The following is a 16,053-nucleotide window of genomic DNA, read 5'->3' on the forward strand; positions in this document are numbered from 1 at the left end:
GAGTTGTAATCAGAGAGAAGACATGAACCCTCAAGACATTGTGATAGTGTTATCCATTCAGTCTGGTGCAGTCCAGTTTAGCTATGGTTTTATTATACATCTGCTGGCGTAGGCTAAGACACCTATTACCAACAGAAATGTAACAGCCCCTATCTTGATCAAATTTCAATAGACTGTATGATGAACTTAAAACATGAGTATTAGCATTGGTCAAACACAATTCTTCATACTTGCCCTTTGATCCAAGTTGATACAGCCTGAAGAATTTGAAATATTTACCTTAATAATGCAGAAAATAGCATCTAGTTTATAATAGAGTGAACAGAAGCTATTGTTCCCCACAGACTACCCAATGTTTCTATTTATTCCATCTCATAGACAGCGGCCATATGGGACCAGCAATACAGGGCATGTGTGTAGCCCTCTGCCTCCCATAATATAGCTCTACCACTGTGACTCACTTTAATACCACAGCGTATTGGCACATGGAGGAGCAGACAGGGGGCAGGGGGGCACCTTGTGGGGGGTGGCCGGCAGGGGAAGCACCACTGAGTGGTCGTCTGTCACGGTGACAAGCTGCAGCGGCTCTGGGCCCATCTATAACAGCAAGTGACCTGTCATCAGCCACACAGCTCCTGAAATTATATTAAGAGATCACAGGAAGCCCCCGTATCAGATCTGCCTCCTTGTGCTGGCCATATCAACTGTTGTGTCTGCTGCAATTAACCTCACTCTCTTCTTATGTATGCATGATGTATATGCATGAAGGTAATTGGTAGTCGTCACATCAGAATATGGCGATGTGGTGATTTTTGTTTGAATAATGTAGCTTTTTCATAGGAAATATCCAGAAGAAAAATCTAGATATTAATAAATTATCACATTTATACAGCACATTTTTACATCCAAAGAGCTTTACATTAAAGGGCCCATGTTACAGTATTTTCTGATCTATGATATAATGTTGTTTCCTCATCAAAAGCATACCTGGAGTTTTGTTTTGTTTTATTCACAGATTTAGGATGAATTTCTCTCTCAAACTGAAATCACTGAACTGAAATTCCACCAAGTGATGTCATGTGGTAATACAGAAAGTGCTCCACTGTGTTTTTAAATCCATACACCTTCACTAGAATCATTTTCATTATTTTAACCCTAATATTGCTAGGAAGGTAGTGGGGGTCTTAAGATGGTTGCCAGCTATTTTGGGTGGGCTCAGTATAAAAGGTTTGAGAGCAGGATTCGGACCTTTTGATCAATGGACAAACACTGTACCAAATTACTGTAATCGTGTAACCGAGTTACTTCTTATAGAGAAGTTGGTATATTCATTGAGTATATTTCCTCTACACTCTTTAGCTAGTTGACAGCTTGGGTAGTCCTGTGTTTCTCACTCAGTTTTCATGTTCTCCCTGAATCTGGGTGGGTTTCCTGTGGGCACTATTTGAAACCCATGTAGCAATAAACACCTTTCAGGATGTGTGATGTGGAAGAATGCATGTATGGTATATCCCAGTAATTTCCTTTGAGACGGTGGCGACATTGGATCATTCTTCATTTATTTCTCATGTTTTGTTTCTTTTTTCCAGGCTCCTCATTTTGTAAAGATCTGCGTTTGTTTCTGAGTAAATGCTTCACACCGGGTTCAGTAGACAGTCAGCTCCAGCAGGTGATCAGAGAAAACCTCTACCTCCGTGCTGTACCATGTGAGTAAACCAAATAACTCCTTTCTCATTTGTAGAACATATAAGCCAAATTAATCTTTATTCTGGCTTGTTTAAATTCTTTAGCAGGCCTTTCTATTGGTATTTTACATGGACCTGGTTTAGAACTGGTTTAGACCTGGTTTAGATCGGGGAACTTGGAAGGCCAAATTTTCTTAGGTTGTACTATTTTTATTCCTCATTAGTAAATACATGTTCAATCTTTGAATCGTCTCTTATAAACTATAAACCAGTTTACCTTGCTTCAGAAGCCTCATTACTGCAGTTAACACATCTTGGTTGGTAGTAGGTGCTAGTCGTGGTGTTAATTGGTGATTGCGATAGCAGATTTGTTTGTAAATCTATGCACACATATCCTTTGAGTTAATTGCCCATAGAGGATAACAAGCTGATCAAGTTCACCCCTAGGTAATATTTAGGTTTTGCTCTGAAGGCACTTTGGGCAGGTTTTTCCTCTTTGTGTTTGTGTGAAAAGGACAATTTCTCAAGTGCTGTACGTTTAGACATTAGCAGATATTTTCAACATATGAGCTATTCACTGTGTTATTTTGGTAGTCTATGTATAAATAGATCTAAACATGCATATAACATGCAAATGCATATATAACATGCATGTCAGTATATGCTTGTTGAACTCAAAGTAGGTTTTAGATATGATAATATCTCATGGAAACACACTGAATATTAAGTTCCAAAATGATTGCTGCTTTTGCATAAAGACCATAATTAACAGCATGTCCTAAACTTTATTCTGGTAAATGAGTGATTTATCCCCATAGTCTACATTGTAAAACAGAACTTTGGTTCAAAATCTGTTGAATGATACATTGATAGAATTGCAATTAATCTATTACTGTTACACTGGTCGTTATATAATATCTATCAATATGTATAAAAATCACAGTTATATATTTTCTCAAATCATTCAGGCCTAATTTGTGATTTCTTGTTTGTCTCTGTGGTAGGGTTAAGCAATAGTACAATGCCTATTGAACTACATCTGTCACTATCTTAATCCTTACGCTGTGATGTTACTGTAACTTTGGGTCATACTGACTTTGACCAAGCTCAGGGGGTTTTATAGTTGTTCTTTTACCAGCATGCGTTGCCTATATTGTTTTGTCTTTGTTTATTGGTTTATTGAAAGAAAGATCACTCGCTGTTTGGTTAGACCTAAACCATGTTGTTTCCATGTGGTCTAATCTTGTCTTGAGTCCAGCAACTAGGTCATGCAGGACAGTCTGCCACTCCTGCACACAACAGTGATGGGGCAAGACATAGGTCAAATCTCAGAGGAGGCTCCAAAGATAGGCCAGTCTCCATCCATGTTTTTGTGCAGGACTAGGAGATATATCTGGATGCAAAAAAGAGAAAATTAAGAGTAAAATTAAAAGTAAACTATATATTTTCAAACTTGAATATAAAGTAATATTTTTGCAGTTTGAATCTTAACTTGGCACATTTCGCATACATTTCTTTAGTATTGGCTGAATATGGTTGTTGTTTCAAAAAATAATGAACATTGCCATATGCAGTCAGGTTTAACATATGCTTTTTCCATTTCCACTTAATCAATACAGAATTTTGCCTCCTATCCGAGAGAGTCATGCCATCACCTTCTCTCTGGAAACAGCCACTTGCAATGTATGATATAATCTATATTATTTACATGATCTCTCTCTCTCTCTCTCTCTCTCTCTCTCTCTCTCATCTCTATCTATATATATATATATATATATATATATATATATATATATATATGTGTGTGTGTGTATATATATATATATATATATATATATATATATATATATATATATATATATATATATATATATATATATATATATATATATATATATATATATATATATATATATATATACATATATATGTATGTACTGGTCTTGGGCTGCCACCAGTCTAATTCTGAATGTAGTAGCTTTAGTCCCAGACATAATACAAGCAGCAGTGTTTTAACCATGGTCATTATACATTAAATATATTTTAAATATATTGTAAACATTATGTTTTTTAAATGATCACCTTATCATCCTATAACATTGTATTCCCTGCATTAGAGGCCCAGTGTTTAGGTAACCTTTTGTAGCCACTGTCTGTCTCAAAGGACTGGAATGAGTGACAACAAAGTCAGGCTCAGCTGTCCCTCTGTAATCCTCTCAGCCGCTGGAGATGACAGTAAGATGCTGTTCCCTACTCCACACACACACACGCACACACCCACATGCACCCCCCCCACACGCACACACGCACGCACATGCACACACGCACACACATACATGCACACATATGCACCCACGCACAGACATGCACACACGCTCTCGCACACACACATATGCACATGATGTCCTCTGCCATCAAACCATGTCCCATCTGAATAAAGTACAATAGTACAATTGTTGTTATACAATAGTACTCAACAAGAAAGTATAGATAATATGGAAAGTCTTAAAAAATTCTGTGAAAATGTCTTTGATTAGAATCTATCGCCCACAACTATTAAGTCAGTTACTAATTCAAATACAGTCTTTTGCAGCTTATTGGTTTTACATAAATTGATAACGGTTTCAATATGTAACAAATACTGATCTTTAATGTAACAATTTTCTTAATATCTTGTAGGTGACATTTAAAAATCAGATATGAGTCTACACTAAAACTACTATCAAAACTAGATACTTATTTGAGCAGATGCTAAAAATGTTTAATTAATTAAAAGAAACTACCTGGAGGGATTAAACAGATATAAGACGGTAATATAAAAGTAAAGACTAAGATTTAAGGTTGAAAATTTATTGTCTAAAGAAAGAATGTTTGAAAGTATCATTGTAGTATCAGTATCAGAATCAGTATCATGTATCAAAATTTTGTTAATACATTTTTGTATGGTGACAACACTAGTGACATTCTTCCCACCTCTAACCTCATCCCATTTAAGCAAATGACCTGAACCATGCTGTTATTTGATGTTGGGGTCTTATAGCATTTACTTTACACTGTCTCCTTTCAAATCAATCATCATTTAAGCTGCAGAGTGTTTCAGTGTAAACAGGTTTCAGAAAATACTTTATTCGTCATTTTGAAGCTTGGTGCTATTTAGGGAGAGGCTCACAACAACCTCTGAGTCCCTTTGAAAATACTGAGGCTGTGATGTTGCATTTGGCTCTGATGCAAGAAATATCATTACAAAGGCCCGTCAGAGGGCTGCAGCAGCGCATAAAAATGGAAATGAATGGCTGAATTAAGTGAATGCGGGCTACTGTATCAATAATCTGGAGGGGGAATTAAATTAAAACCAAGAGGCTCTCAGTGCCAAAGAGGGAACAGGAGGAGGAGAGGTAGAGTGGTGGCCTTAGTGGCATTCTGCAGTTTTATGTGGTCGTTCTTTTCATCATAAAAAATCTGAAATTGCAAACTTACAATGAGCTTTTCAACAAGTTTTCTATAGGGCTGTGGAATTAATCAAACTTAAATGTAATTACTATTGTAGCTTTAATCAATTACAAAAATCAAAAAGCCTACAATTAATATTCAGTTTTCCACACTCTCTCTGCCTCTGGCTCCATAGCCACTTGTCGAATCTACAGTGACTCTTAAAACAAATCGCAAGTAGTGCACTAAAATTTCAAACTTGATTTCTATACTAAGGAAAAGGCTACCAATTTTGATACCACAATGATAATAAAATAAACTTTATTTTATTATTATTATTATTATTATTTTACAGTAAAACACCCAAAATAATAATAATACTAGTTCTGATATAGAACAAGACTGTTCTTAAACTACTGAGGAAAGTTTTTTTTTAAATTTTTTGACCTGTTCAACCCTGTTCAAAAGACACTAACAATTATAAGATTCAGCATTCATGTATTTTCTTTTTTGCAAATTTCATATGGAAATATTTTGTATTTGATAGAAAAGTTCCGGCTAATGCTTCCATCTGGGAGTTACGTGTGCATCTTTTCGTCACCAACTCCGTCCCTCCAAAAAATCATCAGATTTAGCAAACTTCAAATTAGCTTTCTGAACTCCAGCTTTCTAATCTGAGTAACCATTTGTGGATGTGCCCTTCAATGATTCAATGTCACGGCTCTATAAAAGACTGTTCTAATTGTCTTCGGAATGACTCAGATAAGAAACCTCGTCATTGGGATAATTCAGCGGTTCTTCCTCCCAAACTGTATGTCATTGTTAGCTGTATTTGTGAGGCCAGACTTTGACAGACAGCCCTCTCTGGGTGTTGATGGGACGTGTGCGTAATTACCTCTTCAATCCCTATCTCAGGCCTCTCCCGGGGGATCAGTAAGCGTTGCCCACGGAGACCGACGGAGATGAGGAACATGTCAATACCCCCCCTCTCTCTCCCCTCTTCCCTCCCGCTGACATGCCGTATATTTCTCCATAGAGGACGCATAGATAATGAGAGCCTGCCTCATGCCACATCAGTTGGAGAAGCCTCAGGAGTCCTGGGGCGAGAGAAGAATTACGTACATGTCAAAAGTCATCAGTAGATCCGCCATGAGATCTTTATTTAAAAATAGATAGCGGTAAATCTTTGTATTGAGGCATGAAGAGTGGACCTGTGGGTGACTGGTTATTTCCTGCAGATGTGGAGCTCTGTGCACAGTGCAAAGTGGAGGTGATCACAGATGGCGTGGCGCCTGATAGTGGCCAATCAAAAGAGCAGCAGACAGGATCTAATGAGAGGAGAGGAAGTCAAGCTTTTCACGAGGGCTCAAGACTGGGACAGCTGACAAATGTACTTTTTCACACTGGATGTATTTGAAGCCATTAGGGTTGCAAAACTGATCGCAACTGAATCAAAATTGCAATTTGAATGGACACAGTTAGCAAAAGGCTGGAATATTTGAAGTATGATAATTTTCTGCACAAACAAGAAAATATGATCTTATTTTGCATAAAATGGCTAACCCTGTAGTTTATATGTACAAACATGCTCTGAAATGTGATTTGTTTGTCCATTCTTATTTCAGTCTTTTTGGCAATTATTCTGGACACGTTTAAAATGTGAACTTTGAATCTTCGATCATTTTATTTTATAAAAATTGCAAATATAATGTAATGTAGTGCTTGCAAGAAAAATCACAGTCAACCATAGAAACAATTTTTTTAAATATAGTATTAGTATAGTTGTAGTAGTTCATAATCCTTTTGAATTATTTTTGTGAGATTTGATACTGATCAAAACAAATTCCTAAAATCTTCTTTTGGCCCCACTGAACTCTTAGATTGCATAGAGATAGAGATAGAGATTGCATAGAGGATTTCATAGACGTGTTACAGTTATGCTTAACAAGAATACATGTATATATATATATATATATATATATATATATATATATGTGTGTGCGTGTGCATGTGTGTGTGCGTGCGGGCGTGTGTGTGTGTGTGTGTGTGTAGTAGAGAACAGCATCTTAACTTTAAAGCTGAAATTAGTGATAAATTTTATTATGGGGTTCTCCACAGGGGGCACATTATCCCAAAAAACCCAATTACCATTTGGAGCATCTGTGGTAATTAACACAGCTCATGTTTTGGCTTTGTTCATGTATTTTAAAATGAAATGAGCCAAGATACACCAAAAGATTAAACACCAGCCCTTGGCCATGGTTAACAGTGTAAAGGATGTTCTCTCTCTTTTCAGTTGGCAGCCTTATTAATTGATAAGTTATAAGTTTTTAATTAGCTTTCTACTCCTTTTTGAGAAATGTGCTTTTCTGTTGTTTACAATGCATATGTAGTATGTGTATGATTATTGTTTCTCTCTTGACACAAACTCAAAATAAAAAACAAATCAATTGATCAATTAATCATTAACCAACAGCTTGAAATCACATTACATTATGTTTTCTATAAGCCAGTTAATACATAGTTTTATTTTTTGGAACAATGCAGTCAAACATCATTGAAAAACTAAAACTTGATGTTACACCGTGAGTGAACTATACACTGTATATTTTACTTTTTTTTTACAAGACTTGAGAAGATTACATTTTCATCATTCATTTTTTTATAAGAAAAAACACAATAAAAATAGATTTTTAAATCAAAAACAAGTTTCACCTTTTACTTTAGGAAACAGCAATCTTTTTCCGCAACACTGTCCTCAGCCTATAGTTACATAAGGATTAAACAACAAGACAACAAGCAACACTGGTGCGGAGTCTAGAACACTATAGTATAGTGGAATGATGTTAATTCATGATTGCGTTAAAACACTGTTCTGAATTTTTAAATCAGATTATACCATGGTCCTACCAACTGAAAACAGTTTACTGTAATGATATAGAACATATAGAACTTTAATATTATTATTAACTGCAGCCAGACTACCTGTGCAGTTACCAGAAAATACATGACAGTTAGCCTTAGAAATCTCACTGACTGTGGTATAGTGGAACTTATTTACACAGATGGAACAACAATATTATGAACTGTTACTACCTATTTTAATGGTGCCCTAAATGGTGTCTAATTTGTTAACCAATCAACCATGAGCCTCCCTGCCCCCCTCTGTAGTATTTTATGAATGCTCCTCAGTGCAAAGTGGGTTTTTGTATTTACAGTATAGAGTCCTGTGTGTCATTGTGGCTGGCCAAGCTGCTCCCTGAACGTCCCGTGCATTAATCATGGGTTTTATGGGCTGTGTGGGTGTGCCTCTCCCCTACAGCCCCTCTGTCCTCACATGAAGCAGAAGGACGCAAATTTGTCCTCAGTTTGGGCTCGCTTCATTTTGTGTCTTGGGAGAAAGGAATTACTCAAGGTCAATGCGTGTGGCCCTTAGTTTGTTCTGAAAATGAAAAGGCGCAGGCTTAATGGACAATCAGCTATAAAAACATGACGTCTTTCACACTACGTGTTCAGACTTGTTCTTAATGTAGAATCATCTGTAAAAATCTATTAAATTACCTCAGACATTACTTCTTTGGTTTGTGTACTTTCTACTAGTAGGCTACATTTTCTCTGGTAGTATTTAGGGTTGTCTCTAGTTCTTGTTAATATGCTACTTTAATACTTAAAATTGCAATGCACTATACCTTTCAGACTCTGCCTGGAATGGTTCTTCATACATTTGTTGCAAAACATAGCTTGAAAAACATTAATTCTTACTGTGGTTACCTCTACAGAGATCTGACCTGTAACTTTTCCTGGTTCATATGGTTACGGTTGTCAATGGAGATAAATGTTAAATTGCATACAGTGGAGCTCTGAAGGTAAAGCAATAAAATCTTCATTGAGCAGGGAGTAGACCCTCCATCACAAAAGTTACATAGTACAACATTAACTGACAAGACAAGAAAAAACATTATTACACCAGCAGTGTCCACTCAACCAGGGGTTAGATTCACATTTGCTAAGCATGATTCCTCATATTGTGTTCACCCAAATAGGCTCAGATTTGGTTATCTCAAGGGGATGGTGGCTGCAGGATATGACAAAATAGGTATTGAGCAGCCCAATGTAGACCTAATTTGAATCCTTTTTGCCTTCTTTCCAATGCAATGCCCAAACAACTGTATGAATTGATTTTATTTGGGTAAACTGTTGAGCTGGTGTGTAATCACTACACCTGTTCTAAGAGCATTTGGGATTCTGTAAATAGGAATAAAAGAAAAACACATCACATTCCAACTGCATGGGGAGCAACTTAGCCCTGAACTCATTGTATAAACTCAGGATGTCATACTTATTATCTAAAAATGTTATAACAAGTGTTCAGTAAAATAATTTTGATTACATTACAAAATATTGACAAATCAAGTAAATATCAATTGTTTCTGCACTCAAACAAAGGATCACAGTGTATGTAGGTCAGTTAGCATATTATGCATTTTGCTGAAATAAAACAATTCAGAACCAGACGTTTTTAATTTAATATTATATATTATGAAGTTTGATATCATGATTTTGCCAGTAGACTTTGTTATATTCTTGTTTCCTAAAGACTACTACTAAGACACTCCACAAAATAAGAAAATCCTTTTCTTGATGTTTTTGCAGATCAAGGTCAATGTAAATCAGTTACAGTGACAGACCATTGATCATGTGACTGCTGCATCGTCGCCACGGTGATGGAAAGACTTTAAGACGTCCCCAGTAGCTCATAAATGTTTAATCGAGTTCATATTGATCCACACATTATGAAGAAGCAACACTAAACTATGACATTATCACACTTTAAAGCTGCAACAAAATCTATCATCAGTGTTTAAACAAGTGACACATCTGTTTTTATGTATGAATGCCCTTTGCTGTGATCTGATTTGTGTTTAATCCCTTCAAATGTTTGCACTATTTATAGTTTGCTGACTTGTTTTGCTTAAATGCTGAGTCATGAGCTCATGAGAGGAAAAGGTCCTGATTAATCAACAAATCAACAACGTTGGAGGAGTGTAGCCGTGAATCTACTTGTGCTTGATATATGAGGTGATATTTTCCTGTTGTCTTCTCCATCACAGGCACCACCCGACAGCCCCGGGTGGGAGAGATATCTGGGGTCGACTACAACTTTGTGTCGGTGGAGGAGTTTTTTTCCCTGGAGGAGTCCGGAGCTCTGCTGGAGAGTGGCAAGTTTAAAGGTGAGAAGGATCAAGAAAGACAGGCACCAGTTTGTGTTGATGCTCTGTCTGGCATGACACAGACCTAAAGACCTTTATAGTATAGACAAGCACATGGAAATGATATCTGAAAATCATTCCTTTGTCATAGTTCTATAGTTAACCATCATACAGTACTATAATATCAAATCAAACAGTTTTTCAGGTGGTATTTCAGACATTCTTGATCCGTATTAATGTCACACGGTGTTATTCACATGTTGTAGACCCTGAGGCACCCCCTTCCTAAAGGTCAGTGTCCTCCCTCTGATTAAATAGCTTTGCCGCATAAGCATCCATAATTTATAAGACTATAATGGCACCAGTGAGTATTGTCTTCACCTGCGACTTGTGACATTGACGTGATGCCACAGCCAAGCGATCAGGATCAGCAGGACTCCAGAGAAACTGCTTTAAATGCCAAAGAACAGAGCCCTAACCCCAGCTGTCTCACACTAAAGAAATAAACGTCCTTTTTTAGTTCATTATTGGATAGGCTACATTTACGTTCTTGGGCCGTGGTAGCGGACTGCCGGGACAGGCGAGAGCAAGAAAGCAGCAGGTCTGCTGTGGGATGGGAAGCGCATGAGACAGACACTGGTCTTAAACGGACACAGAGAAAACTATAAAAGGTTGATGTGTGCATGCCGTGCATGGGCTTACAGTGGTACGCGTGCGTGAGAGGGGCACACGTGCGCGGAGTGTTGGTAACACAAACCCAGTTAATTCTGTCACGGCCCACACAAAATTCTATATTCCTGGTGCTTCTCCTGGTGTGTACTTGCATTGCGGGGCTCCGGATCTGTTTTATTGTAGCCATGTATAACTTTTCCCCACACTCTGCTTTGCTGCCTGTAATGAAGTAAAGATTGCAGACATTACCCACACTGGCAGTGCTTTTAAATGCCACAGCGGTCACAGATTGGTTCAGATACCGTCACCAAATACATACTTGTATCGTCCCACTCCAGCCTCCAGCAGCGAAATACAGCCCCACCTGGACACACCCCCTCCTTAATACTTGCGCTTCGTGCTAAGACTGGGGGCAAGATCGGGCTCAGTATGAGCTGGATCCATCAGCATTGGCTTAAATGAGTTTGGCTTGTTCATACTGACAACATCAACAAATTTGAACTGACAAATTATTTACAGGCAACCATTAGTCTCTATTTAAATATAATCCTTAAACTGCATGCCAGCATTTTGATGGGATGATGTGATATTTCCTTAAGGAGCCTATTCCAGTGCACATAACAGCACATGCATAAGTCTAAAAGGATTTGAAATGGTCTGAGATTGAAGCTTTATGCTAAATAAATGTTTATATCCCACCATAAAGACACTGAGCAAATGAGAACTGAGAACACAAACTCAGTAACCATGACAGATTTGTTGTCCTTTTCAGATGTGTGTTGACATTTTTACATTGCAGGAAACTATTACGGTACCCCACACCCTGTTCACATCAGCGCAGACAGCCCACCCATTACATACCAGGAGCATCGAAACCTGCTCCGAAACTTTCGCACACGCAGCAAATCACTTAGCAACCTGGAGAAGACTGGTGATGATGACAACAGTGAAGAGGACTCGGGTCTGTCAGGCATGTGCACCTGCACCTGTGACATCTATTTTAGTAGTAATAAACATTGCACTCAAATTGACCTTAATTGTTAGATTCTGTTTAAAGAGTTCATTGTAGAGGTGCACTCTAAAACTGTGACTAAACCTGTACTGGACCTAGGAGAAGAGGAGAACTAGGAGAAGAACAGGACCAGACTGAGTCTACATCAGGGCTATTTACCTGTAGAGGAAGTGTAGGCCTAATATATTTATTAGTAGTTCAGTTATTAGTAGATCAGAAAAAAAGGCTTTGATCCATGTTTTGAGAGGAAAAACAAGCCCTCATATCATTCTTAACAGATTGTGAAGTTTTTGATTACAACATTTATTATTGAATAGAGCAATAATTTAAATCACAATCATGCATTTTATTAATTGCACAACATTATCTGAAACCAGATCTAAACTGAGATAACACATCCTTGGAACATAAACAGAAATATTAACTGCTAAATCCATACAAGAATCATATAAATTTCAGTCCATGATTACAGGGTCTAAACTGCAAAGTTAGCAGGTTCTATATAACAAGACCCCATAGAGAAGAGATCATTGATTCTTTGCAGAGGACATTATATCAGCAAAATAATAATTTAATTATCTTGCATAATAATAGATTCCATACTGGTTTGGGACTGAGCCCTAGTCTAAACTACAAGGTTAGGAGGTTATATAGAGGTTATATGGGTTATGGGACAATTTGTTCTCTGAAGAGGACATTATATTACCTTAACTCTGCAGCCTTAGCAATTTTCTAATTACAACCCTTCCAATCATAATTTCAATTTGATTTCAATCAATCTTTCAGGTCTTCTGTCACTTTGACATCCCCCGCAAAAGGACATCAACAGACTGAAGAGGGGTGCACACTGGACATATAAAGGCTGCAGTGCCCCCCCTATCTATAGCCTGGCTCTCTGATACTCAAATGAATCAATCATTAGCACAATTAGTATGCTCCAAACTCTCAGAGGGGCTGTGGCCTCATTGATCGTTGGATTACCTCCAGAGCAAGGTCATGAAGTGCCAAGTTCTGCAAACAAGGGCCAAAAGTAATGCATGGATTAGATGTGTGTGGCGGCATGCATAAGTACAGGAGGGGAGAGTATGTGCAGTATTAGCAGGTTGAAACTGAGAAAAGAAAAAGACCATTTGTACAACTCTCCTCTCTGGAGAGGTAAGAATGAAGGGAGGACACACTGTACCAGAGAGATCTTTAGCTAAAACAAATTTTTTTTTTTTACTTATTTGACGTTTCTGGCCTTTTGTACATATGCATAATGTTTTTTCCTCATCAAAAACATTCCTGGATTTAGGTTTGGTCATATACATGTTTGTGTAATCCTGCATATTCCCTCTGCTGACAACAGTGGTGTTTTGTATGCAAAGAAATTATGGCTGAATCACCTCAAACAAATATAGATATTCCACAAATATGTATTATTTAGAGTTATAAAATGTGATCTATCATTGCGGGAAAGTTAAGTTCTATAAAAGACTTAGTGATATTGTACAGACTGCAGAGAAATATTGTTGACCTGATAATTGCTGCAAAACAAATCAAGCTTCAGGTACAAACAAAGCCAACTGAATATTATGCGACTGGAAATCTGAGATGTGTGACCTTTTGCGAATACTCAGAACCATTATGATTGTGTATAGAATAATAGTAGCGTCAACACAGTAGGTTGTACTCTAGGGCTGAATGATTTGGGAAAAGTATCTAATTGTTATTTTTCTGACCAGCATTGTGATTGCAATTAGATGTGTGTCATTTGTAATTAAATAGTTTGATGCTGTTCAAAGTTCACATTTTAAACACATCTAGGAGAATTGACAAAAAGACTCAAATAGCCCTATGAACTGATAAACTAATACAAGAATCACATTGCACAACATGTTTGTACAGAGTCTACAGGGTTAGCACTTTATGAAGAATAAGACAAGATATTTTGTTGTTTGTGGAGGAAATTATAGTATCATGTCGCCCGCTTACACTAGTTTCTATCATGGTAGTACATTTAAAATGATCTAAGATTATTGCATATTCCACGTTCATGTTCTAGTTTATTCCCAAACCACATAATATATTTACTGCAAAACAGAGGGACCCACGTAAATAAATCATTTAACTCACATCTATTCTTTAAAGCTTGATTTGACACTGAAGAGAAAGTAGAGCAGAGCATTTGAACAGAAGGTGTGTCAGAGATTAGATTAGGCCAAAAGAGCGCAGCAGTGACATGGACAGTGGTATGGGAGGCCTGGAGTAAGGATGCAGCGTGGCAGGGCGCCAGAAAGCTGCACGAGAGAGAGAGGAGGGCGCGTGGGAGGGGAGGGGCAGGCACTGATCCAGATAGTTACAGTCCAAACAAACACACAGGTAGGAGCCGGCTGCACACTGCAAAAAAGGATGGTCTAGATCAGTTAGTTACTAAATGCAGATAATCTTAAATTGATTAAGTTCATTTTTTGATAGACCTAGAGTATTGTACTTGTTTCAAATGTCTTCTAACGTGCTTCAATCCATATTTATTCAAAACTAAATAATTTTCCTATTGCTACTAGTGTAATCATAATACATACAAAGTAAAAGATTCAATATCAATTTCAATACCATAGTAATGATAAAAACACTATAGAATATATATTTTCCACAAAATGTCTTTATAAAAGTCAATATTATTAAGACATTACCTTACATTTTTGCAGTGCAAGACCTGGGACTGGTTGCCTGCTGCTGAGTCATCCAAACGGATGGATGGGATCAGTGTTTTTGTATGTCATAGGACGTCCCACTGTATTTTTAACTTTATTTAGATCCATGCTGAAGGACATTGACAAGGACAGTAGCCCAAAAGATACCTGTGCTCTGTATAATGCAAAAAGTAATCTAGGACAGGTACTTGAATTAAGAACATTTTATCCTGAGATGAGTAGATTTGACTTGACAAATAAAATTTTCTCGCAAGACCTTTTGCTCTTAATTTCTGGAGGTGGCAAGGTAACTGCATAAACCCATAGAAATTAAAACCATACTTTGGAACATTCTCTATTCAGATAGATCATTTTTATGCCATACTGTTAAAGATTATAGCTAAAGAAACAACATTTCCCTGGAAACAAGCAAGTGGATGCCCTCCGCAGGCAAAATAAGAGTCGGGTTTGTGGAGATGTAAGCCCACTCAGAGTAAGAGAACATTATACATTTTTCAGTGCAATTAAAAAAAAATTGTTAAAAAGTTACATACTGTGACTTTAAATAAAAAAAATAGACATAGATGCAATTTGTACATTATTTTTACATCAAATTATATTTACTGCAATTATGAATAGAGTCCGCTACCTACTTGTCTCCATGGAGATGTTATTGCTTTGCCTGGAAACATATGAAACATATCCATCTTGAATTTACTCATTACAACACTTTCTATTGCTCAAAAATACAATAACTGACTCTGACTCTCCACAGATCTGATTGTCTCTCATGTGATAGATACTTTTAATCTATACTGTGGAATATTCTTGACAAAGCAATAACATTTTCCTGGATATATGCTGGTGGCGGACCCTCCACTAAAATGTTACATACTGCATAATGGATATTCATTTTTACAGTGTATAGTTGGTATTCACGGTTACACACTCTTCAGATAGAAGACAAAGCTGTTTAAGATGCTGATCTCAGGCTTTTCACATGACTTCATCCTTCAAAGACTTGCCAGTATACGCATATGCACACATTGTTATGTTTCTGTAAAAACAATATTTGTTCTAGAAAGAATAAATAAAGATCACTAAGACAAATAAGGAAGACTTGTGAAGTGGTTGTGGTGTTATAGCAGTCAAGATGAAGGAAATTCTTCTTCTTATTATTATTATTATTAGCATTAGTAGTAGTATTAATCATCATAATCATAATATAAGTTAAAAGTAAACTTGATTACTCACCTTAATGTCGACTGGTTAAGATATTAATATCAAATAATTGTTTGTTTACTTGCACCAGAAGGAAACTTTTTCTTAGTACTGTAAGTTCTGAGCTATAGAGAATCAAATCATCTAGA

General features: G+C 37.0%; 1 protein-coding gene across 3 annotated transcripts in view; it reads left to right on the forward strand.

Annotated features, from left to right (window-relative positions):
* Nucleotides 1–16,053, forward strand: part of LOC110164476 (membrane-associated guanylate kinase, WW and PDZ domain-containing protein 1) — a 55,311-nt gene that overhangs the window by 17,718 nt on the left and 21,540 nt on the right. For all 3 annotated transcript variants that reach the window (XM_055166150.1, XM_055166151.1, XM_055166152.1), the window contains exons 3-5: nt 1,590–1,706; nt 10,226–10,345; nt 11,796–11,966. In XM_055166150.1, the coding sequence (XP_055022125.1) occupies nt 1,590–1,706; nt 10,226–10,345; nt 11,796–11,966 (408 nt within the window). The remainder of the gene's footprint in view (nt 1–1,589; nt 1,707–10,225; nt 10,346–11,795; nt 11,967–16,053) is intronic.

Source organism: Boleophthalmus pectinirostris, unplaced genomic scaffold (genome assembly GCF_026225935.1).
Source record: "Boleophthalmus pectinirostris isolate CB_2022bp ecotype Guang Dong unplaced genomic scaffold, ASM2622593v1 HiC_scaffold_8, whole genome shotgun sequence".
NCBI lineage: Eukaryota > Metazoa > Chordata > Actinopteri > Gobiiformes > Gobiidae > Boleophthalmus > Boleophthalmus pectinirostris.